The sequence below is a fragment of the Podarcis filfolensis genome (genome assembly GCF_964270895.1).
Source record: "Podarcis filfolensis genome assembly, chromosome: 17".
Lineage (NCBI taxonomy): Eukaryota > Metazoa > Chordata > Lepidosauria > Squamata > Lacertidae > Podarcis > Podarcis filfolensis.
This window is the reverse complement of record NC_139621.1, coordinates 995,761-1,020,948: the sequence shown is the minus strand read 5'-3', so window position 1 is coordinate 1,020,948 and position 25,188 is coordinate 995,761. Positions and strand designations below refer to the sequence as shown.

At 49.8% G+C, this 25,188-nt stretch overlaps 3 protein-coding genes across 7 annotated transcripts in view; 2 read left to right on the top strand and 1 right to left on the bottom strand.

The window, feature by feature from the left end:
• LOC310752274 (uncharacterized protein) overlaps positions 1 to 25,188 on the top strand; it is a 311,176-nt gene that overhangs the window by 164,324 nt on the left and 121,664 nt on the right. The gene's annotated exons all lie outside the window — the stretch shown is intronic.
• Positions 187 to 12,093, top strand: LOC310752271 (ER membrane protein complex subunit 3-like; the record flags this gene model as incomplete). 4 transcript variants are annotated; one of them, XM_083592323.1, is made up of 8 exons in its annotated part: positions 187 to 344; positions 5,698 to 5,755; positions 6,728 to 6,821; positions 8,021 to 8,125; positions 9,787 to 9,868; positions 10,014 to 10,093; positions 10,572 to 10,657; positions 11,569 to 12,093. In XM_083592323.1, the coding sequence occupies 8 exons, from the start codon at positions 187 to 189 to the stop codon at positions 11,677 to 11,679; spliced, it is 774 nt and encodes a 257-aa protein (XP_083448449.1). In that variant the 3' UTR covers positions 11,680 to 12,093. The 4 variants fall into 4 exon arrangements, with proteins under 4 accessions (XP_083448449.1, XP_083448451.1, XP_083448450.1 ...); XM_083592324.1 differs by lacking the exon at positions 187 to 344 and adding an exon at positions 355 to 690 and having other exon boundaries at positions 5,702 to 5,755; XM_083592326.1 differs by lacking the exon at positions 187 to 344 and adding an exon at positions 355 to 690.
• USP11 (ubiquitin specific peptidase 11) overlaps positions 13,242 to 25,188 on the bottom strand; it is a 33,559-nt gene continuing 21,612 nt past the window's right edge. The window contains 8 exon segments of the mRNA XM_083592106.1: positions 13,242 to 14,752; positions 15,637 to 15,725; positions 17,881 to 17,990; positions 19,328 to 19,477; positions 20,292 to 20,404; positions 20,631 to 20,701; positions 21,599 to 21,940; positions 22,039 to 22,136. Coding sequence (XP_083448232.1) covers positions 14,573 to 14,752; positions 15,637 to 15,725; positions 17,881 to 17,990; positions 19,328 to 19,477; positions 20,292 to 20,404; positions 20,631 to 20,701; positions 21,599 to 21,940; positions 22,039 to 22,136 — 1,153 coding nt within the window. The 3' untranslated portion in view covers positions 13,242 to 14,572.

The window sequence follows — 25,188 nt, the reverse complement described above, 5'->3', positions numbered from 1 at the left end:
TTCCGCAGGGTCAACCTCCGACCCCCTTTCTCCTGATATAGAGACGCATCTCCATCTCGCCACAAAGCTGGAAACCGTGGCGGGCGCGAGAGAAAGGCGGCCGGAAGTCGGCGTTGAGTCAATAGCGCCACTTCCGGCGCCCTATTTGTGCGTTTCCGGCCCCAGGAGCCTCTTCTCTCAGACGCCATGGCGGCTCCGGAGCTGCGCCTGGACGGCTCCATCCGCTTCTGGGTTCTGCTGCCCGTGGCTTGGATCGCGCTCGCCATAGGGGTTCTGCGCCTGCGCATAGCGGGCCTGCTGCGCGGCGAGCGCGCGCTGGGCTGGCTCGAGCAACGGCAGGACACGTGAGCGGCGGGGGGCGGGGCTGCGGGAGGCCACGCCCACATACCAGGCCCCTGGAGGTGGAGTCAGGGAAGAGGACGCGAAAGGGACGCCTTCCTGTTTCCCGGGACGGGGGTTTCTGGGCGCGCGCACGTCTTCGCAAGCTTTTAAGTTTCACAGAAGTCTGAGCTACACTAAGGTTACCAGATTTCTTTCAACGAATCTGGACACTTTTCAACTAAATAGATGGACTGATTTGTAAGTCCGGGGACTGTCCCCGGGATCGGGACGTCTGGTAACCTTAAGCTACACATGGCCAAGAGTCCTGTGACACTTTGCAGCCTGCATGTTTGTTTTCTTTATGTATTGGTAAGTTTAAAATAGTGTTTCTGCTACAATCAAGTATAACAGCACCTTGCTGACAATCCAGAAAAATATGCACACTTGGAATAAAAAAGCACAAACCACCATAATAAATGACAACCTTCCATATACCATCTTCCTCCAGTAATAGAATTGTAGAGTTGGAAGGGACATCAAGGGTCATCTAGTCCAGCCCCTTGCAGTGCAGGAGTCCTGCCCACAACCGCCCCTTCCAGTTAACACCCAGACACCCTGACCTGTTGTGCTGCTGGGCTGTCTATGTCTCCTAGCCACAAGGGCTACATTCTCCTTCCATTGTCAGAGGCATCACACCTCTGAACACCACTTGCTGGGAATCGCAGGCAGTGGCCCATGGGCCTTAGGTTTTCTGACGAAGAGGAAAGAGGCCGCTAGACAGGCTTTGTTGTGGAGGTGTTCCAGGACTGCTGCAAATACCTGCTGGCCACTAACCCCCAAGGAGAAGCAGATGATGTAGAATGGAACAGGAAAAGGGAAATTAATACTATATCTCTCATTTGTGCATGTCTCCACTCCATGTAACTATATGCTACTACTACTATATCCTTAAGGGATGCAGGTGGCGCTGTGGTCTAAACCACAGAGCCTAGGGCTTGCCGATCGGAAGGTTGTCAGTTCGAAGCCCTGCGATGGGGTGAGCTCCCGTTGTTTGGTCCTAGCTCCTGCCCACCTAGCAGTTCAAAAGCACGTCAAGTGCAAGTAGATAAATAGGTACCGCTCCAGCGGGAAGGTAAACTGCGTTTCCGTGCACTGCTCTGGTTTGCCAGAAGCGGCTTAGTCATGCTGGCCACATGACCTGGAAAAACTGTCTGCAGACAAATGCCAGCTCCCTCGGCTAGTAAAGCGAGATGAGCACCGCAACCCCAGAGTCGTCTGCAACTGGACCTAATGGTCAGGGATACCTTTACTTTTCCTATGTCCTTGAATGATAAAACGTAACTTAAGTAAAATAATAATGTTGGTACCTAGGATTGTCAAATGAACACACTCTGTCTAACTGCCTTGACGACTTTGACAGGTCCTCAGTGCCACCTTCTGGGTCTACAAAGAACCACATGAATCCATAAACTAAAACACTCTTTATTGAATGGGTCATTCATAAAAAGCAGATACACCATTCAGAAATGTCAATAGCCTCCTTTCCCCTTGAACAATAGCTGTCAATTGTTAACGGCAGGATCTGGGAACCCCCGATTTTTATCGATAACCTCAGAATCCTTTTGCCCACCAAGCATTACCCCCAGCGTCCCCGTCCCTGCAATCATAAACAAAAGAGTGATCCTTAGCACCAGGGTGGGCAATATGGGACTCTCAAACACTCAGACATCTACATATGTGCTCATACTATTGTACTATCACCAAAACGTCAACATTCTAGCAAGCTGCTTTTGTCTAACAAACACTTACCTGTAATCTCCCCAATATGTGTTTTTCCTTCCTCCTCGCATATCCCGAGGCGTGGGAACCAGCAACTCCACTTGACTTGAAATGAAACTTTATATAAGTATATATAGCCAGGCTCTACATTACAGCTGTAGGAGGGAGGCGGGAGGCAGTGGAAGACAGGAGTGCCTGGCATGCTCTGGTCCATGGGGTCACAAAGAGTTGGACACAACTAAACGACTGAACAACAACAGCAACACATTACAACCGCATCTGTTCGAACTCTACAGACAGGGATTCTTACCTAAGAGATCTATAGCAAACCTTTTTGGAACTAGAATATCTGTCCGATGAAGTTAAACAACAGATCAACAAAGCCAGACTGATGCCCAGAGAGAACTTGCTGCAAGACAGACCCAAAAAATAACAGAACACCACTAGTAATCACATACAGCTCCCAAGTTAAAACAGTTCAGCACATCATCAGATATTTACAACCTCTCCTAGACAATGACGGTTCACTTTCTCAAGCTCTGGGAGGAAGACCTTTCATTGCCTACAGACAGCCACCCAATCTTAAACAACTCCTCACCCACAATAATACAACAACCAGACTTAACATGGACACTGGTACCAGAGACTGCAGTAAACCCAGATGCCAACTTTGCTGCCCAGACAACACCATTACTGGTCCCAACAACATCAAACATACCATCTCAGGCCTATTTAATTGCTCATCTTCTAACATTGTGTATGCCATCAAATGCCAGCAGTGCCCTTCAGCTCTCTATATTGGACAAACAGGCCAAACCCTACGCCAAAGGATAAATGGACATAAATCTGACATCAGGAATCACAAGACAGAAAAACCAGTAGGACACTCAATACGAGATCTCAAAGCAGCTGTCTTATTCCAAAAGAATTTCAGAAATAGACTTGAAGCCAAACTGAAAACTATGGGGAGCCCTGGTCTGAATAGAGATATTGGATTCTTGTCTCATTGCACATGCTAAAGCTATTTTTGGTCATCTGCATACTATTCCTTGCTGTTTCCTGTAGGACTAATTGCAGTCGTTAACAGTCGTCAACAGGTTTACCATACACATTGAGCCAATCACCCATCTCTACTACCCTTCTGAGAAAAACCCCACCCCACCCTCCCACTATATACCGTATTTTTCGCTCTATAACACACACCCGACCATAACACGCACGTAGTTTTTAGAGGAGGAAAATCCGTAGGCATGCCACCCGTAGGCATTCCCTCCATAACACGCACAGACATTTCCCCTTACTTTTTAGGAGGAAAAAAGTGAGTGTTATGGTGCAAAAAATACGGTATAAGGGTCTGGTGACTTTTGCTTATACCAGAACAAACTTACGGTAGTTGGTCTAAGTTTGGACAATTTTTAAAAATTATTATTTTTGTATATAAGTGTGTTTTGCCCTTTTGTTCAGGGTTTCTCTGCATGTGTGAGTGAGGACCCTGTTGCAACAGTCTGTTTTCCTAACAATAAAGATTGGGCTTACTTGCCGCCTTGCTTCAGCATATCTCAGGTTGGTCTCTGTTCATTCTCCAACTGATAGAGAGCCTAGCAACCTCTATACAGACTTCTTGCGTACCTCCTACAGGGAAAGAAGCAGGTTTTTAATATTTCTTGATCACAGATGATACAGTGTTATAAGAAAGGGAAAAACCCTGCTCTTTTCCCCTTATGCAGTATCCAAGAGCCCATATAGAGTCCTTAAGTAGGTTCCCTATCGGTAGGAGAAAATAATGGAGGCCAACCAGAGTATATTGAGAAGCAAATCGACTAGTAAGTCTGATCTTTATTGCAATAGAAAAGTACTGTTGCAACAGGTCCCCACTCCCCACACACAGGAGGGAGGAGAGAACCCAAAACAATGGTGCACAAGTCCTTATATAGACTTTTGAAAGTACCCACCCTGTAGCCCCCCCAAGGAGGCTGTCTGCGGCAGTGGAGGTGGTCTACAGCAGAAATCCTGTTTGCCAGGATGCCTGATGATTGCATTACCTGGGCAGCCTGGCCATTCTTTTGTGATGGTAAATACTTTAGTTCCTGAATCCAGGTCACAGGCTCACCCTATTCATACACAAATATGCCCTTAAGACAGGATTTGTAAGCAAAAAGACAATGCGAAGGCTTTCCCCATTTTCCTCCCATACTGCAGAGGAATATTTGAGGTCACTGGGATTCTCAAAATGGCTTCAGGATTGCTCTCCTGTACTATTACAGACATGTGGTTTCTAATGTATGCGTTTGCCTTGTACATTTATGAACATTTATTTTATTTTTGAGACCTTAGAATTCTTATAACAACAGGATGGCCTCAGAGGATGGATGCCAGGAGCATGGAGCCCTGGACCAGCACATTTAAGGCTTTAAAAACCAAAATCATCCATTGAAAACAGTTTTCTTCCTTGCAGTATTTAACTTTAACCATAAGGAGAGCTGGTGTGATGCAGTGGTTCGAGTGTTGGATTAGAACCTGGCAGACAGGGCTCAAATCCAATGCAAAAAAAAAAAAGCCAATTCAATTCTGGGCTGCATCAATAGGAGTATAGCATCTAGATCAAGGGAAGTAATAGTGCCACTGTATTCTGCTCTGGTCAGACCTCACCTGGAGTACTGTGTCCAGTTCTGGGCACCACAGTTCAAGAAGGACACTGACAAACTGGAACGTGTCCAGAGGAGGGCAACCAAAATGGTCAAAGGCCTGGAAACGATGCCTTATGAGGAACGGCTAAGGGAGCTGGGCATGTTTAGCCTGGAGAAGAGGAGGTTAAGGGGTGATATGATAGCCATGTTCAAATATATAAAAGGATGTCACATAGAGGAGGGAGAAAGGTTGCTTTCTGCTGCTCCAGAGAAGCGGACACGGAGCAATGGATCCAAACTACAAGAAAGAAGATTCCACCTAAACATTAGGAAGAACTTCCTGACAGTAAGAGCTGTTCGACAGTGGGATTTGCTGCCAAGGAGTGTGGTGGAGTCTCCTTCTTTGGAGGTCTTTAAGCAGAGGCTTGACAACCATATGTCAGGAGTGCTCTGATGGTGTTTCCTGCTTGGCAGGGGGTTGGACTCGATGGCCCTTGTGGTCTCTTCCAACTCTATGATTCTATGATTCTAAATCCTCGCTCAGCCATGAAGCTCAGTGGGTGACCTTGGGCCAGGCCTACCTCACAGGGTGGTTGTAGGGATTAAGTGAGGGGAGCGGAACCATGGAGCTCCTTGGAGAACAGGTGGGATAGGAATGCAATAAATGAATACAATTTCTCAACGTGGTTCACAATATTGAAATCGGATGCATAGATGACAGGTCCTGTGAAATGTGTCCAAATCATACTGTGTTCTTAAGTGTGGAATTCCAGAATTGCACAACTGCTTTGCTCGCACCCCTGAACATATTGCTCCAAGCAGCTGTTTGTATGTAGTCATGTGGATTTCATGAGCAGATGTGAGCGGGCCAGTCTTTTACTGCCGCATTTGGTTTGATGATCTGATCCCATTACTTTTGTTTGCAAATTCTGTTGGACCCACAGCTGAGTTGAGTGTTCTTTGTCTTCAGGCAGATTCTGGCTCGTAGTCGCCTCCTGAGAGAAAATGGACGCTTCCTAACTCATCAGGTAAGGGAGCGTGTGGGTGCAGCTGCTCCTGAAAAGCCACTTGCCTCCTTGCACAGAGAGAGGCCTCAGCAAGGGTACAGACATAAAGCTAGGAAATTTCATGGTCCACACACAACCTCCTTTGGCTTGTGACCCAAATGTGATCTATTCCCCACAGTGGTTCTGGATTAATGCTGGAACCACTTGATTGATGCAAGTCAGAGGGGTTTTTGTTTTACTTAGGCTGCTGGCCTAAAAAGAACTGATATGAGGGTTTGAATAGCAGAAGTGAAACTTTATTCCCCTCTCTGAATTTCCTTTGTAATTCTGTCTTGTCATTCTTGAAAAGGAGGGGAAGAGCACAAGGGCGCTTCTTTGGGGAGGGGTTGGGAGCATCCCTGCCATGTGGCCATTCTCAAGAATGCCTGTATCATTGCTTGAGACCATAGCTATAACAAATGGGGTTTTTAAAATATATCTTTGCAATGTAAATATATTGAAGGGCAGGCCTTTGAACGTCCCCTGCCTTCACCCATCCTGCTCCAAAGCCGGGAATGGCACCCTCAAAAAGGCAGGTGACCAAGACTTCACACCTGTGTGCTTTTACCTGGAAGGAAGCCCCACTGAAGATTTAACTTATTTATTTAACTTCCGAGCACATATGCATAGCATTAACATAAGAAACTGCTTGCCCTGGTTCAAATCTTTCCTCTTCCATGAATTTAGTATGTGACATGAGGCCATTCTAAGGTCCTATCGGGGAACCTGTAGATGCTGCCGCCCTCCCAGCCCCCCTGGGTCCTAGCAGTCAGGGATGAGAGGAGTTAGTCCAGCATTGGAGGCCACAGGTTCCTTTTCCCTGGTTGAAGATGTAAGGCTGTCAAAGATAATGCATATGAAGCCCTTCAAACCATCTCAAATGCAATGATAATCTTCCTTGTTGAAAACACCTTCAGCTCATCTGGATTTCTGAGGCCCTTCCTCTTTCCCCAGGGCTTCCTCATGCGTAAGCATCACTTCAATAACCCTGAAAGTGGCTTCTTCCGCCAAACGAAGCGTAAAGTGCAGCCCAGAAACCTGCTGACAGGTAACCATGGGAACGGGCATGGGAGTACAAGGGGCAGTGGAAGGGTTCTGCAGTCTCACCCCCCCCCCCCCGTCCCGCTTGCTCAATCAGTGCTGCTGTCCAACCGTGTGACTGCTGCCTGGAAGCAGTGATAGACTTGATGGGGCCCAATGAGCTGAAGCTGATAAGGTGGAGGTCCTGTGAGTGGGTTCCTTCTGTGTCCCGCCTTCTTCTTGGAGTGGTGGGACTCCCCTTGAAGGAGCAGCTTTGTACTGTGGGAATACTCTGGGATTCCAACTTGCCACAGGAGTCTCGGGTGGCTTCTGTGACTATGTGCCTTCAGCCCAGCTTTGGGCAACCTGCCAGCTACAGCCTCTCCTGGGCCATGATAGCCTCACCTCAGCTGACTGCCCATCTGGACTACCATCACAGCCTATGTCTGAGACAGCCCTCAAAGGTGGCCCAGGGGCTGCAGCTAGTGCAGAATGCGGCTGCTAGGCTGGTAATGGGGGCACCATGTGGCACTGGTTCTGAAGGTGCTCCTGCACTGGGCCCAATTCAAGGTGTTAGTACTAGCGTAAAAAGCCCTAAATGGCTCGGGGACCAAGCACTTTGTTCTCCAGTATAAACCACCTTGGACCCTACAATTGGCAGGTGAGGCTTTGGCGGCAGCAGTGGAATAAGGGGGGGAGATGAGCTGCCAACCATGAGGGGGCCTGGTTCTGTGTGTCCTGGGCCTGGTGCCTGTGGACAGAACCTGATTTGCCCTCCAGAGTCACCAGCTCAATTTAACAGACATTGGCTGCCTCGGGATATCAATCCAACAAACAAAAACAGTTTTTTAACGCAGGGCTGTGAGCGCTCTGTGCTCAAGTTTATTCTGGACCAATGTGGTGCAAAATCTGCAAGAAAACGAGCGGTTGGATTCTGTGGTCTGTATATAAATTATGCTATTTAAGCACCCTTCCCTTATTTTGGACATTTTGTTCGAGTAGACCTCTGCTTGTGTTTGAGATTTCTGCAGCTATCATACGTCCCCACACGCCCACAAACCCCAAGGAGCTAGAACTTGCTTTTGTTTTTGTAAGATGCTGATATTCACATAAAACCAAATTTTGTTCCTGGCACTTCCTTCTGTGGTTTCCATGTGTCCTTGTGGAATCCCAGGCTGCACAGTACCCTGTTTGACACACACCTCTCTCCCTCTCTCTGTCTTGCAGATCCCAGCCTGGTTATGGAGATGATGAAGGGCAACTTGGTCCATGTCCTGCCCATGATCCTAGTTGGAGGCTGGATCAATTGGGCCTTCTCTGGCTTTGTGGCCAGTGAGTGATGTGGGGATTTAACACAGGCCTGGAAGCTGCAGGGCGGTGCCCTCGTGCAGACCCATTCCTTGTGCAGCAGAGGATGAAGTGAAACGGTGGCCCTCTAGCTGGTTGCTGGACTACAGTTCCCATCATCCCTCACAGTTGGCCACGCTGGCTAGGATTGATGGGAGTTGGGAGTGTCAGGAGCTCGTCCTACACTCAAGTAGGACCCTAGCAGAGACACATGCCCAACTGGCATGTTCCCTCCCTCCTGGTCAATCGTTTGGGAGCTTCTAAAGCTTTCTTCAGCCCGAACATCACAGCGACTGATGCCAACAGACATCAGCACACTTAGGGATCTGCAGAGTCTTCACAGCTTGCAACTCAGCACTTTGGCTAATCTACTTTATTTACATATAAACACACACAGAGCACTACAACATGGCTCCCTCTCTCTCTAGCATCAGACAGCAAAGAGAAAAAGAACAAAGGACAATAGTCCCACGTCACGGAACACAGTAACACAAACATCCTGTCTCCGTCACTTCCCACTCTGTGCAGTCAAAACATACACCGTCATGTGATAGACAAAAATCCCATGACTGCAATCTTGGAGCAGGAATTCTAACAGGGAGCCCAATAGCCCCTGCAGGGCAACAGGGCCCCCCCGGTGGACAATTTAAGTATTGCTGTATGTACTATTTGATTACAGTGGTACCTCAGTTTAAGAACAGTCCGATTTAACAATGATTTGGTTTACAAACTCCGCAAAACCGGAAATAGTGTCTTGGTTTGAGAACTTTACCTTGGTGTAAGAATGGAATCTGAACGGTGGAAGGGCACCGGCGGAGGGAGGCCTCATTAGGGAAAGTGCACCTTGTTTTAAGAACAGTTTCAGTTTAAGAACGGACTTCCGGAATGGATTAAGTTTGTAAACCTGTATTTTGTTTCTAAATCTGCTGCTGTTTTGTTTTTGTTTTGCTAGGAAGAGCAGTATAGAAATATTTTAAAATAACAATATTTAAAGAGATCATTTAAGGCAGGCATTGGCAACCTCCAGCCGTCCAGATGTTTGGAACTACAATTCCCACCATCCCTAGCTAACAGGACCAGTGGTCAGGGATGATGGGAACTGTAGTCCCAAACATCTGGAGGGCCGGAGTTTGCCTATGCCGCCAAGATGCACTCTTCCAGCATCCGGTGTGTTTCATAGCCTTTGGCTCAGCTTGCCTGTAAAGCAGACCACCACCCCTAGTCATCCTTTTATTCCAGACCAGAGAACTTGGGCTGAGGGCAGGTTGCCTCTAGCTAAATTAGGTGTAGTTATGAATCAGGAAGGCCCCCATCCAAATCTGCCCTCTGCCCTGAACTCTTAGGATCACCCTTCTCAACCTCTTTCCCTCCCTGCCACCCACCCAGCCCAGTAATTTACTGGGATTCTGTGACCTGCATGAGAAGATTTGGTAAGAAGGGATTGTAGGCCCCTTAAGTTGCTCCTTTGCTTGCAAGGGGGGGGGCTTTAGCTTGGGATCTGAGCTGATCCAGAGGGTGGCACTATGCACAAGACAGCTGTGAGCTGTAAATCACTGAGGAGGAGGGTGGCGGGGCAGTAGCCCTAGAGCTTGGGGTAGGCGGGTCCAGCTCTAACACCTCTCCCTCCCAAACTCCCTCCCTCCCAGCCAAGGTTCCCTTCCCCCTGACCCTGCGGTTCAAGCCCATGCTGCAGCGTGGAATTAGCCTTCCTTCCTTGGACCCCTCTTGGTAAGCACCTGCCTGCCCCCAGGCCCAGCCAGCCCTTCCATGGGTTTGGGGTGGGGATGGCTTCTGGCCTGGGTTCCCGCCCTGGGGGACTGGGGGCCAGGAAGGCTCCCTGAGATAGTCACTGACAGATGTTTTCACTTCCCAGGGTGAGTTCGGCCTCCTGGTACTTCCTCAACGTTTTTGGCCTCCGCCGAGTGTACAGCCTCATCCTGGGAGAGGAGACTGGTGAGAGGCAGCTTGGGGACAGGGAGTGTTGGGCTTAAAGGTGGGGTTGGTGTCTTACGTGGGATGTACCTCTTCAGATTGCAACGTGGAGGGTGGACTATTTGAGTGCTTATTGCGGCACGTGCTTTCATGAACTAGAGACTACTTTGATGGCTGCATGAAGTGGTGCTGATACTTTGGGGAACCAGTTTGAAACCATGGGGGGCAGCGCCCAACCTCTCAGGGTTGTAGCGGTCACATGTTGGAACTTGCTCTGTACAGCCACTCACTCCTGCACTTGGACTACTCTTTGCAACTCCACTATTGCTCTATAGGTCAATGCAGAGGAACAAGTGTAAAAAAAACCCCATTTCTGCTGAGTTTACACCTAATCAAAGGCAGCCAGACTGTTAATAGCTGACAGTTATCTCTTGCCTTGTTGTCAACTTGCAATGTTTACATGCCTCCCGCACAAGCTTCCCTGATGTTCTCTCCACAGCTGCAGAGCAGAACCAGCTGCTCCTGCAGGACCAGTTCCTCAGCCCAGCTGTCCCCACCCCACCTGATCCCAACAAGGCTTTCAAGGTACTGCCCTAGTTTGTTTCAATGGTTTCACTTAGGTGAGAGCATGTAGCTGATAAGATTAGATGCAGTCCATTTGATGCAAGATTAATTGGCTGGATGGCATCTTATCTGCAGGGCGACAGCTGTGCCACTCCAGCTGCTGTGCATGTGCAGGGTCTCTGCTGTGCCACAGGAGACTTGTGGGTGTAGGCAGCCCCGCATATCCCAAGAGCTGGTGCTGTGGCCCAAAATGTGCGCTAGACAATATCTTTGTAAAGAAATGACAGGAGGGGGGCTCAACATATGGTTGAACTTGCAACTCCCATCGGGCCCCAGACAGCACGGCAGTTGGTCAGAGATGATGTGAGCCAGTTTCCCCTCCTACCTTAAATCATTGCCATGGCCTCCTTGGGTGGTCTTAGGAGAACCCTCTCAGCTATCCTCCCCCCACCCCCAACAAGGAGACAGTGCTGACCTTTCCTATGGGATTACTGTAAAACTGTATTGTGAGTGAGCATGGGAACACTTTGGAAGTTAAGGGCCATACAAACACCTCGGGAACAGTCAGCGCTGCTCATTTTGAAGCTTAGAGCTTTGTGCTTGCCAGGGCAAACATCTCTGATGGCACTGGTGTTTGCACACACAGCCACACACATCCTGTTCAGCACAATAATTTCTGTTTGTGCAATGGGACTTCCTTCTTCCCCCCCCCCAAAAGTATCCCAGAGGGCTGGGGGAACCATATGGACCAGATTTAAGGGGCACATTGGAGAACATTCCGTTGCACAACCAGAAGTCCTTACGCTGACGGAACGATGGTCTTGGTGCTGCTGGATCCCACCCTTCGATTGCAGCTTGATGCAGAGCTTGTATGTGTGAGTTTCTGCAGCGATATGCTGCTCAAGGCTGACAGACTCTTTTTCTCCATCCAGGCCGAGTGGGAAGCTTTGGAGTTGGTTTCTCACCACTGGGCTCTGCAGGATGTGGAAGAGCAGTTGATGTCACAGGACCTCAAGCTGGCAGGGCTGCCTGGGCCTGATTGATCCCATCCTGTGACTGCTGCAGGCTACTTCTGTCCTATGGGACAAATGTGTGTGTGCAAGAGACCCTTTCACCTCCTTGGGAGGTGGAAGAGGCTGACCCTCCCTGCATAATCAGTGTGGAACGGCTTTTCATCTTAGAGGCAGGAAGGTTGCAGAAGAGAGCTTGAAGTCTGTAGCATGACCCGCCCCCCATCAGTCAGTCAGAGCAGTGGGCAAATAGCCTCTGTGGAACTGGCTCTGGGTGCCTGAAGTCTTGCAGGCGTAGCTGGAGCCAGCAGGTTAAGGTCAAAAAGCTCCTTTTCTTGTTCTGCTTGCAGAGAGAGAAGCCCAGTGTGGCAGACAGCTTTATGGGATGCCAGTCCCAAGTGTGTGTACAACAAGTTTGGCTATTAAAAGCAAGGTAGCTGCAACAAACCCTGCTTTACTCTCCTTATTTGCAGTCTCCATGCCTGGCCTGCCCCTTGGTGGCTGGTGCATAAACACTGCCTAGGTTCTTCCACGCTGCACCTTGAAAGAGTTTTCGAGAAAAGCAGCACCTCCTTAAACTTTGCAGGGAAAGGGAGGACTGAGTGGAAGCTCAGGGCCAGTGTAACTTGAAATATAAGGCACCAGTTTTGAGCAGGGGGGGCACACAATGTATTAACTGAGAACTCCAGTAATGCTTCTGCCAAGTTGAACAGGCTACTTAGCACTGTCAAAGGCCTCCACCTCCAGCCTCTCCAAGCACCCAAGTTGAATCCCACCCTGCAATGCGGGGTGTACTCTGCCCATCCAGTCGAGTTCTTTTCTCCTTCCGAGAATCATGGCCTCCACAGCGCAAGCTGGCCACCACATTGGAGGTTGCTGTCCAGAAGTTGGAAGAGTCATGTTGTGGTTGCCTCTGTCCTGGCTGGCAGAAACCAATGGTTTGGAGAACACGATCCTCCTCTACTTAGGGGTAAATGTATCATTGAAGCTTGCCAACTGTCTTCCTCCCCAGAGGTCAGTCCACTTCTAAGCTATCCAGCACCAAAGAGCATGGAACAGCTTGAAGGCTACCAGGGAAGCGTGCACCTCCCTGCTGCTGCTGCTGACCAGATTTGAATTCATTGGTGTGGCATCTCGCTACCAGACATTGGTTTTCCTTACCCATCCCTCTGCAGAGCAGATGGCAAAAGCAGCAGAAGGAAGTGCAAGTCTACCGCTCTCTTATGGCTTGCTACAATGGCCAGGAACATTTGCAAGAGAAGTCCCCACGAGTGGCACCATGAATTCTCTCTGTTCCCACACGTGGGCATAACTATGATGGGACATGCAGTGGCAGCTTGAGACTGGAGATGCCAGTGCCTGAGGAGGCTGGAAGTGAGTCAAAGCACTACCACGACTGCATCACAATCTGAAGCAGCGTAGAAGTCGCCAACACGGTGCCCTCCAGATGTTGCTGGGATTACAAAGTCCTATAAGGCCATGGGGGTGTTGGGGGGCATCCAGTTGGCTTGCCCTGTTTGTGGAAGAGTCCTGGATCCAAAGAGAGGAATGAAGCGCTCAGGAGGGAAATGGGGGCAAAAGGAGGCCACATGCCATTTGAAAGAAGTTACTTTATGTACAAGTTTTGCCACATGCCAAAAATATTTTCTTCTGGAAAAAAAACACACCTTCAAAAGAAAAGAAAGAAGCCCCCAGAGTCAAGTGAAGGAATATTCTTCCCAAACTCCTTTAACACCCAATGTGCTTCTGCAGGCCAACCCTGCCTCCGCGGGTGTCCTGTCCCTGCTCTCCCCAAACATTGCACACAGAAACCTATTTACAAGCCAGTGCAATCCCTGAGCCTGGAAGCAGCAGCAGTGGCACCAGAGACACTCGGCAGAGGGGAGAGAACTTCCATGCACTTCTGTGGGCCCAGGGCAGGCGCACCACCCCAGGCACCAGGTGCCAGGGCAGAGAAGGAAGGGGGCATTCAGTGCTGGTGGCGGCGGGTGTTGGAGACACGCCTCCTCTGCCGGGGGGTGGGTGTGTGGTGGCGGCAGCAGCAGCTGTGACACGGTGCAGGCCCCAAACCCCTCCGTGGCCTTGCCACAGGCTTTGCTGCTAGACTCTGAAGCGGCACCTCAGCCCAGCAGCTCGACCACCACCCCTGTAGCTAGAGAGGGGCTTTGGAAGCAGCCGGCTGTCAGAGAAGGAGGTCCATGAAATGCAGGTCAAGGGGAGCCGTTGGCTGAGAGAGGAAGACGGCGGTGGGGCAATGGCTGGAATTATTGCTCTCGTTGAGGGGAAGAGGAGGCACTTGGGAGGTGAGGGGGGAGAAAACAAGGGTCTGTTTATCCAGCCAGTGACCAATGGGAGGGGTTTTTTTGGGGTGAGGGAAGTGTCCCAACCGGCTGCAGAACCACAGTGGGGTTTGAATACCTTTGCAAAGTCCTGCAGGGCTGTCTAGAGCAGAGGCCCTAAAACCAGGAGCAGCAGAATAAGGGCAACTCCCCCTGATGCTAGAGAGTAAAAGGGGAGGGGCAGCACCCACAAGGGATCACACGAACGATGCACACATCCCCTCCCCCATGTGAGATGGAGAAGAGGGACACTTCACCCCCTCCCCCTTCGCATCTTATAAAAATGCTGGTGCAAGACAGTGGCCCTGTCAAGGGGGCAGGAGACACACACACACACACACACACACACACACACACACACCAAAACACCCCCTTCAGAGCAGGGGAACTATGTGCAAAGCAAAGGGCCCTGCGGTTTGGGGCACAGCAGAGGGGATCCATTCCCCCTCCCCCCTATTCCATAGCCTGAGTAAAGAGCTGCTGCCCTTGGAGAATCCACTGCTGGCTTCAGTCTGAGGAAGGGAAGAGGCAGGGCATGCAGCCGCCCTCCCCGGCTGCAGATGGAGGAGGGAGGGTGGGGATCAAGGTCAGTCCACATCCATAAAGTCCCTACTGGCTTGCTCTCTGGGGTGGGGCTCGCAGCAGGCCCCGCCGCCGCCACCGCCGTCCTGGTCTCTGGAACCTGCGGCACTCGTGGGCGCAGCAAGGAGGACAGGGTGCCGGATTTTGTCCTGGCGCTGGTAGAAGAGCACATAGGCAGCTTTGGACTGTTGGGGGAGAAAAGAAGCATAAGAGGCAGCAGGTGAGGGCGAAAGAGATGCTTGGGAGCCTGAGATGCAGATCAGGGGAAGGGGGGTCACAGGGGGAGTTCAAGTGGCATAGGATGGGGCGAGGGAGAGTCAGGAGACATGCAAAGGTCCACACCGTTGAGTTAAAATGTCCTGTGCCGCTTTTTCAAAGAGGATCAAAGCAACTTGCACTACAGGAAACTCAGTTCACAAAGAATCAATGGGGTAGAGTAGATCACATAACCAAGAAGGGGGGTTTGTGTTTGAGTTCTCCTTGCCCCACATCTCCAGGCCATGAAGCTGATAGAACAAGTCATTCTCAGAGTTGTGAGGATATTGTTGGGTTGGAGGGGGGAAGGAGAGCAGTCAGATCTCGAGATCCATTGCTTGAGGGCTGCATAACTGCTACCCTGAGCTCAGTGGAGGAAGGGCAGAGTGCCAACATGAGAGATTCAAGTTCCTGACCCTCCATTCTTAGTCCATGGAAAGACCAATGAAGCAAACAGACCGCAGTGCCAAGACCTCCTTCCTGCCCCCACTGTTCAGCCCTCAACTTGTTCAGGATAACACCAGGGAGCTTCTAAAGCAGGAAAAAAGGATAAGTATCAGTCTGCTTGAGAAAAGAGACTGGAGGACAACCAAGTTCTGCTTCTTCCTTGCAAATGAAAAGCCCAGTCTGCTTAGAGACATGCCTTGCTGAGATGCGATGGAGGTGTTTTTGTAAAGAGATGCACAGGCCATCGAGAGGGAGATTTTGCCAGCCAGCCTGCCAGCCAAGAGGGTGGGGTGGCATTGGCATCCAAGACACCTGCCAGCAAGTGCCAAGAAGCTGAGCCCATCCAGGGCTGCCCTGCCTGACTCACCTCAATCTGGACTTTGGAAACTGCAGAGACACTGCTGTCATCAAAGTAGAACCACGTTCCGCTGTCTTTGTTCCGGGCAAAAGTCGTGTCTAGAGGGCACAAAGACCAGTCAGACTCACCAAAGTGCTGCTTTGCCCTCTGACACCCATTGTGCCCCTTCAGATGCTTCACAATCACATCACCTGTCAGCCACTACCTAAGCACTTGGGTCCTCCATTTGTGGAACCTTCCTCCCATTTGAAGAGAAAAGAATCGGGCCAGCTGGAGCTTCTGCACAAACAGCATTTTGCGTGGTGCACCCAGTCCTCTGGGGAGGGAATCTGCAGGGTGGGCTACCTGCACTGCTCCTCTGCTGCATGAATCCTGCCGCTAGCTGAGGCATCCATCAGCAGGGCCTCAGTTTACATTTAAAGCGGAACCGAGCAAGTTCTAAGCTGAACTAGTGTCCACTAAGATCTCTGAAACTACAAAAGGGCTGGTGAGGTCTTAACAGTTGGAGAAGGGATTTTCATTCCGCACTGAGCTTTCCCCCTCCCCTCAGGGACACCACTTCCTACCCGCCCCTCTTTCATCTACCAATAGCCAACTTAGCCTTTTCTAATAGCAGTTGTTTACTCCCCATGTGAAATTCTGCAACAATGAATTGTTCATTTCTAGACTGTTCTCATGGTCATTTATGTTCCTTACTGTTTGTTCCCCCAAAAAGAAATAGCTCTCGCACAGACACACAGGCCACATTCACCTGCAGTGCTAAAGAATGGTTTAGCACCCTGATAGGCCACAGCAGGCCGTGGGCTTCTGTTTTTGGCAGGGGAGCTGCAAGACACTTCAGTTTCTGTCCTAATTAGCCAGAGTTCAGTGTGATGTCCTAAACTGAACTTAATCATAACTATGGTTACAGAAAACAAACTGGCTTCATAAACCATGGTTTGAAGTTGGCTGGTTTTCACTAACCATGGCTAAGACTAATTGAACTGACATAAACTGTGGATGTCACAACAAGCTGAGGTTACCCCCTTCCTCAAGGAGTTTCACCCCATGTCTCATTTAATTAAAGCATCTGCTCTGTTGTATCTGTACAGCATGTCACCAATGCTGGTTTCATTTAGTTGCTTCTACTGACTCCGCAAATGTTCTCTGCTCTGTTGGTTTGTACAGTTTTTACAGCTGAGTTTTATTATTCTACTGTTTGATGTGAACCCCCCACCCCCGGGAGGGGTTCTTTGTAACTAGAGGGTATCATATAAGTATTACAAGATGGTGATAATAACAATACAGATTTAAATTCAGTTTACCGTATTTTTCTGTGTTTAAGATGATGTTTTTTGCTAAATTTTGTTAGTCAAAAATTGGGGGTCATCTTATACATGGAAAAATATGGTATTTCCTTGATCTTCCTGCAGCCGCCAGAGAATGCTTCCACACATGCCGCTCTTTCTCACATGCACACATATATGTGCCGGGTCATGGGCTGCGCTGCAAACCACGCAAAGTTACGGGCAGCAACCGGAGCACTGAAAGGCAAGTGCATCTGGGGCCCGCTCCCCTCCTTTGCTTGGCGTGTGTGCCCTGGAGAAAGAAACCGAGTGCCCCAAGTGCCAACGGCTGCCTAGGGAGACTTCAGGCTCTCCAGCAGTAAAGCACAATGTCCCTTCAGTGCCACCGCCAGGAGAATGGGGGTTGCGGTCAAAATTATCTCAACAGCTTTGAGGGCAATTGCCCCCCAAAAGCTGAGCAAATTCTTAATTTCTTAGTTTGAGGTTCAAAAAAAATAGGGTTCGTCTTATACATGCAAAAGTATGGTACTACATGGGGTGGGATTCACCTAATAAGCCCTGGTCAGCAGAAGCCCTGCCCAGGGACTTCCACAATGGGGCTTTCCTTCCCTCTCCCCTCTCTGAGCTCCCCCTGAAATTGGCTCTGGGGGTATGTGGAAATTGAGAGAACTCGCCAGAACAGCACACGGGGAGGAGGGGAGGGATCATTCCATCTGGCAAGCTGAAATGCTTGCGCAGACAGAATTACTGGAAAGCCACCCATTAGATCTCAGATTTACCTATTGTGCATTTTCACTTTGTAGGAAGGATAAATGAACCAAAGTCCTAAGTCTTCGGCTGCCCAACAAAGAGCTGGCTCTAATTTTGCTGTTAACCATTTCATTTCAACTCCATGTGTCTCTTCCCCACCTTGCATCCATTCCCTTCAACACAAAAAGAATACATACAGCCCCAAAATAATACATACAGTGCCCATCTCGGAGACCCCCGTAGTGGTTCGACACGGCGATGAGGTCATATTTGTACAGTGTGGGGTCTTTCTGTGGCTTGATGACGAACTCTGAGAAATCGAGATCCCTACAGGACAGAGACGATAATGCTGCTGTTTCCTAGGGCCAGAGGGGGATCCCCTCAGCAACACCCTCCACACAGTTTTGGGGCAGAACCAGCACTGGCATCCAAAGTCACAGCCACCCTATTCCTAAGCATACTCCTAAGCATCATGCTAACTTCTGGGGTTTAAGGCTGCACTTTCCTGAAATGTTTTCAAGAACACCTTGAAACACAAACACCCGCTCAGAAGTTCTCCCCCCCCCCCGTAAGGCCCGTTACTTCCTGCCGACAGCTGAGGAGAGTCTTGTGAATCAGCCCACAGAAAGTTGCTAGCTTTCAGTTGTTTTTACTAGACTGTTAAGGGGGAGAAGAAAAGGCTAAGGAGTAAACCCCACAAAATTTTTGAGTGGAGTCCTGCATATGGCCAAATGGCACCTTGAACGCCTTCTTCCGGCAACTCCTGCAGGCAAGCTAGGGACAAATGTATTGTTCTGCTTCCTTTGGAGGCCAAAAGGGGGCAGGTCTTTTCTCTGGGCAACCCAGAACTTCCACACTGGCTGCCCAGGCTTGCACCCCGGAGAGGTCACTTTGGTGGTGCTAACACAGTGGTTTGACTGCCCACTCCATTGTCTCTTGAGACAGACGGATGCCAACAAGTGACTTCTAACCTCTGTTTCCCAGCAGGTTGTGGCGGGAGAGAAACCCTTTGCTTTCCGTAAAGCAGGAAAATGCAGACGACTAACCTCCGAGCACGCTAGTAAAAACAAATGTCTTCTACCAGTTGGGTTGGTGCAGGAGGAATGCGTAGACATGCTAGTGATCAAGTGATCTATAAATGCCACGAACAAACAAATGCCAGGCTGGCTCAGGCTCTCAAGCACCACACAGACTTCTGGGTGCCCTGAAGTCTGACATGGGGGGAACCCATGCTGGACTCTTGACTCTCATCATCTCCACCTTTGGGCCACCCTGACTTGGGCTGATGGGTGTTGAGAGCCCACAGTGCCCGGAGGGCCACAAGTTCCCCAGTCCTGCATTAAAGTCATTTTTTAAAAAAGCAAATGTGCTCCATTTTATCAGGTATCTTCAGAACTGGGGAAGTGCTCCCTGCAAGCTGCATAAGCCAGCTCCAGTGGGAAGTCAACATGCCTTCTGAAAAACCTTTATTGATACTGGGTTCGAAAGGAGGAGATAACTCTTTGGCCCATGGAATCCTGAAAATTTAACAAGCATGCCTGTTTCCTCTGAAAGATTTCTCCCCAGTGGAATGATTTCAGAGGCATGAGCCACCCCAAATAAGCTGCCCCCATGTCTCTTCTCACCCCTACAAATTGTCTAATGATTTGGACCAAGTGGCTTACTGGACAGGGAACTCCACCAGGGTGTCAAGCTTCTCCCTGGAGAACTTGGTGTAGGAAAAGCGCTTGAGGTGGATGATCAGGATCTCTGGCAGCGACCACAAGTCCAGCTTCTTGGTGGCCAACTGGTGCTTCTTGCAGGTGGGGCAGTACCTGCACGAGAGGAGCTGGGGGTGAGCACAGCACTCAGAACAGCAGAAAAGCCACAGGTGTTTGCAGGAGGACTAGCAGGCAACCCATCTTAGGACACAAAGGAGGAATCCTGAGACGGGTATCTGGGTTGGGGGTAGGAGAACAAACGTGAAAATGATTTGGTCAGGGCACCCAAAATCCTGCAACACACACCAATTCTGAAAACTGAAAAATGCCTAGCCAAACACTAGGTGAAAAAGAGGGTCATCAGGAGGATCTGCAAAGAGACTGGCATATTTACCCACCAGCCCCATGGTTCACCATCTCTTTGAAGTGAGAAGTCTGGAAGTCTGGAAGTCTGGTGTCATCAGCTGTGATGGACCAGAAGACTCTGCCATTGATGCCCGCTGCACATGAAGGCATGTTGCCCATGATGAAACCTATGCACACCCTGTGTGTGCGGAGGGGTGGGGGTTGTTTTCCCCTCTTACATAACAAAAGTGCACGGGGTCACATTGCATGGGGGGGGGGACTCCTTCCTTCTCAAGATCCCCCGAAGGCTCTCCAGTCAGGCTAGGCAAGAGGGTTCCAGCTGTAAGGCCCCTTGGCTGCCACTACCAGGCCAGAGTCGAATGGGGCCATCTGCACAGCAAGCAATACCAGGCCTGAACAGTTTGAGCCATAAGAGAATCTGAGGCGCTGCAGCTTTGCCAACCCACGACTGGAAGGTCAGACCCAGCTGCCTCCAGGATTCGACTCTGCTCCACCGGTAGCTCCTTCCCTTCCTTTCTGCCTCTGGAAGCAAGAGCCCCACCCGACCCAGCAGGGCTCTCACCAGGGATTCTCCTCCTCCAGGGTCTCCACGGTGGTGAAGAGTTCGAGGCACTCCCGCAGCCTCACTGGATTCTTCCTTGGCGTGAAGTCCATGCAGTCATGCTTGATGTAGCCCTGGCAGTGCACACACAGTGGGGGGGGGGCAGAGAGGTGAGCGGAAGTGGGGAGAGGGCGCCCATCACCCTCCAGTTTTTTGCTTGTTGTCCCTGAGAGCCAGGCTGGCAGGAACTGGGAGTCCAGAACCCTCAGGAGGTCTGCCAGGTCCCTGTGGCTGAGCTGGAGGAGGGCAAGGGAAAGAGAAAGGAGGACGACTGGGGGCAGGAAAATGCCTGGCCCTCACCTCCGCCTCCGCCTCATTGTAGTAGCGTTTCCTCATGTTGGAGTCCCAGTCCATGGCAATGTACGGTTGGGCTGTGCCAAGGGGAGAAACTGTGGTTAAAGTGGCAGGAACCCCGAGCATCTCTCAAGGCAGTGCAGGGAGAAGTCATTCATGAAACCCCAGGCTAGAAGGACCCTGAACAGGACTAATCCTGCTGCTCTCCAGTCACCACTGCCACACCCACTACAGTCCCACCCCCTACAGAAGTATCCAGAGGGCAGTGCGTCAGAAGGAAAGGGGCGAAACAATGAGGAATTTTGCCACTGGAGCAGAAAAGGGTTTCTAGCCAAAGGGCCATCTTCCCTTCCAGGTAATCTTTTGTAGGGCACATGTCACTGGTGGCTGCAATTACTCCAGCAATGCAGCCATTAAGACCCTACACGGAGCCTTGACACTCACTGACCAGAAGGGGGAAAGGCGAGAACACGCTCACTTCTCAGGTCTGTATCCTTAAGAGCACAAGAGCCCTGAGAGATCAGGCCAAGGCCCCACCTGGTCTGGCATCCTGTTCTCACAGGGGGAGACCCCAGGCAGGACCTGAGGGCAGCAGCACTCTCCCCTCCTGCAAATTTCAGCAACTGATAGGACCACCAAAATTAGTGGACCTAAGCGAGTCGTGTTTGTTCGTGTCAACGGGTCCACTCTGGTTAGGACTGACCCGGGACACAAGCCTTAATCAACATTCCAGTAGATGAGTGTTTGCATATCTGAGCTGGAGACTGTTAAACAAAAAAGGTGAACCTGAGAATTTCACAGAAGGGGGCTGGAATAGCCCACGGACACGTGTGCAGCCAGGCTGGGAGAAAGGCTCCAAAGAGGGCCTCCCCACCCCCACCTGTCGCTGCAACAACCGCAAGGGAATCCCAGAGACTCTCCCGCCCCCCCATATTGGGAGCTTGCATGGACCAGGAGCCAGAGGGAAGACTCACAGTTGAAGGAGACGGTGCTGCCCTCGTCCTGGGCAGCCGTCCGGTCGCTGGTCCCGTTGGAATTGACGGCCTGGAGGGTGAAGAGCAGCTTGCGGCGCTTCTGGCAGCATTTGCGTTTGGCCTGGTTGGCCATCGGGGGGCTGGGGCTGGAAGAGGGTGTCTGGGGGGACTGAGGGGGCTGCTGAGGAGCTGGGCTGGGGCTGGGGCTGGGGCTGGGCCTCCCCTCCACGCCAGCCCCTTCCTCCCCCACAGAGGCATCCGACGGGTTTTCCTCCGCCTCCGAGCTGGGCTCCTGGCTCGTGGAGCCTTCTGCCGTCGTCTCTTCCTCCTCCTCGTCCTCCCCTGTTGTGCATTTGGGGAGGAAAGGACAGGCAGCGGCCAAATTAAAAACCTAGCCAGCCCCACCCCATCAACACTCTGCCCTCGCACCAACCCCTCACCTTCGCTCAGCCCATTGGGCCTCTTGTTGTAGAGGTCCTCCTCATCCTCCTCACTCGGATCCTCCTCTTCCTCAGAGTCTGGTCGTGTCACGTAGCGGCTGCCAAAATGGGGGGGGGGGGGGAGGAAGCAAGTCACACCCTTGGCCACTAGGGGGAACCACTGTCATGGGCAAGCTCCACAGCTCCCCCTGTGGCAGCACTGTGCAATGAAGGGCGCTGCTGGATGAAGATCGAGTGAAGAAAGCAAGAGACATGCTTGTCAACTGGGAGAGGCACAGGGCTGGAGGGAGAGCAGGGGCAAAGCTACTTTGCAGAAAAATAATGTTAAAAGAAGATTCCGTAAAGTTTTTGCTTCAGGCATGAACCAAGGTTTACCAGGTTTAATAGAGAGCAGAGCGTTTGAGCATGAATGGGCCACATCTCCCCCCTCCCCCTCGGGAGCAAAGTGCCCCAGATCATGCACTGAACGCTTCTCGCTTTTTGGTAATAGGAATATCCCTCTGAGCATCTGGAGACCAAGGGGGTGCAACTATGGTGCCCTGCACTGCCAAGTGCAGCAGCAAGCCCAAGGCTGCTGCAGGGAGATGGCAGGCAAGTCCAATACAACACACCTGCCGGCCCCAGGGCAGTTCTTCCATCTGCCATAACTGCAAACACAGCTCCCTGTGAAGATTTCTCTCCCTGCAAGCAGCAGACCTAGAGGGAGTGGCCTCCCTGCTTTGGAAGGGCCTGAATGGGGAGTTCAAACTCAAACCGGAACCAACAACCCAGCTAGACTTTTATATCTTCTCGCACACAAGAAGAGAACCTGGATTGCTGAACCCAAAGCAGTTTTTAGGGGCATGCAGGAGCGTCCCCAGATCCAACCCCTGGCATCTCCAGGGAGGGCTGGGAAAAGAGCCCTGCCTGAACCCCTGGAGAGCTGCTGCCAGCCAGTGCTGACAATACCAAGCAAGACAGACCAGTGGTCCAGCTGAGGGTAAGGCCGTTCCCCATGTTCCTTTGTTTCTACTGAATTCTGTGCTGCAAACCACAAAGTGAGGCTGAAGCCGTTCAGGAAGTGCCCTGCCAAAGATGTGGATCTTGAGGGACGTAAAGAAAAAAAGGAGTGGGGTAGGAGGAAGCACAGCATAGGGGAAGGCAGATATGCTTCAGATATGGAAAAGTACCAGAAAGGGAGCAGACCCCAGCAAGGAATTCCTAGGAAACAGTACAGCCCCAAGGGGAAAGCACCTTGGAGTAAGGAAAGGAGATTCCCATCCCACAAACCTGTGAGATAGAAGGAGCCATTTACTTGCAGGGGACAATGGGGGATTGAGGTTCAAATGCATCCTCAGCCTTGAATGCTCACTGTGTGATCTTGTCTGTGAAAGTCACCCAGGGCTGGTTGACCCATGCACAGAAACATCATTTTGAGGCCTACCGTCAAGCATGAATGAGGCCACCAGAACCAAGGGTTCCATGTCCCCTCCAAGGTTTATAAAACAAGAGACTGTTCAGACACACAAGCTGCTGGCCCTCCAATATGGAGTAAAATCAAGAGATGGACACTGAACCACCTGGATCTCACCTTCTGGCCTTCAACTTGAAAGTTGCTTAATGTGGATTATAAAATTTTTGCAGACATTTTGGCTAAAAGATTAAAAAAGGTATTAGCAGAAGAGATACATAAAGATCAAGCAGGCTTTCTCCCGGGCAGACACTTGTCTGATAATACGAGAAATATAATTAACATTTTAGAAAAACTACAAGTGAATATTAATACCAAAGCAGTTTTGATATTTGTGGACGCGGAGAAAGCTTTTGATAATATTTCTTGAAGCTTTATGAAGAAGAATTTACAGGGGATGGGGGTTGGTCAAGGTTTTGAAAACGGTATAGGTGCAATTTACTCAGAACAAAAGGCCAAATTAATTGTCAATAATGTAGTGACGGAGGAAATCAAGATAGAGAAAAACACGACAAGGTTGCCCAATTTCCCCATTGCTTTTTATATCGGTCCTGGAGGTTCTTTTAAATATGATTAGAAGGGACCAATTGGTTAAAGGTATACAAGTCGGAGCCAAACAGTACAAATTGAAAGCATTTGCTGATGATTTAGTACTGACATTACAGGAGCCAGAATCTAGTACTAAAAGAGTATTGGAATTGATTCAAGAATTTGGTCAGGTTGCGGGATTTAAGTTGAACAAGTTAAAAACTAAGGTTTTAGAGAAAAATCTAACAGTGATCGAGAGGGAGAAGTTTCAGAAGGAGACAGGATTAACATTGGTTAAGAAAGTGAAATACCTGGGGGTTAATATGACTACCAAGAATGTGAATCTGTTTAAGGATAATTATGAAAAATGTTGGATGGAAGTGAAAAAGGATTTAGAAATATGGTCAAATTTGAAACTTTCATTGCTAGGCCGTATTGCTGTGATAAAAATGAATGTATTGCCAAGAATGTTGTTTCTGTTTCAAACACTGCAAATTGTGGATAAAATGGACTGTTTCAAGAAGTGGCAGAGAGATATTTCTAGATTTGTCTGGCAGGGCAAGAAGCCCAGAATAAAATTTAAAATATTAACTGATGCAAAAGAAAGAGGTGGATTTGCCCTGCCAGACCTTAAACTTTACTATGAATCAGCTGCATTTTGCTGGCTGAAAGAATGGCTGCTTCTTGAAAACACTGACATTTTGGATTTAGAAGGTTTCAATAATGTATTTGGGTGGCATGCATATTTGTGGTATGATAAGGTCAAAGCACATAAAGCGTTTAAAAACCATATTGTCAGGAAAGCATTGTTTAATGTCTGGACAAGATATAAGGACCTACTTGAAAATAAAACCCCAAGGTGGTTGTCACCGATGGAAGCGAAGGCTCAGAAAAAGCTCAATATGGAGGCCAAATGGCCGAAATATTGGGAAATTTTGGAACAAGAGGGAGATAAATTAAAACTGCAGAGCTTTGAAAAACTAAAAAATAAAGTGCGAGATTGGCTTCATTATTATCAAATAATGGAGGCATACAATTTGGACAAGAAAATTGGCTTCCAGGTGGAAAAATCTAAATTGGAAACACAACTGTTAGATCCCAAAACTAAGACTCTGTCAAGGATGTATAATCTGCTGCCAAAATGGAATACTCAGGATGAAATGGTGAAATCT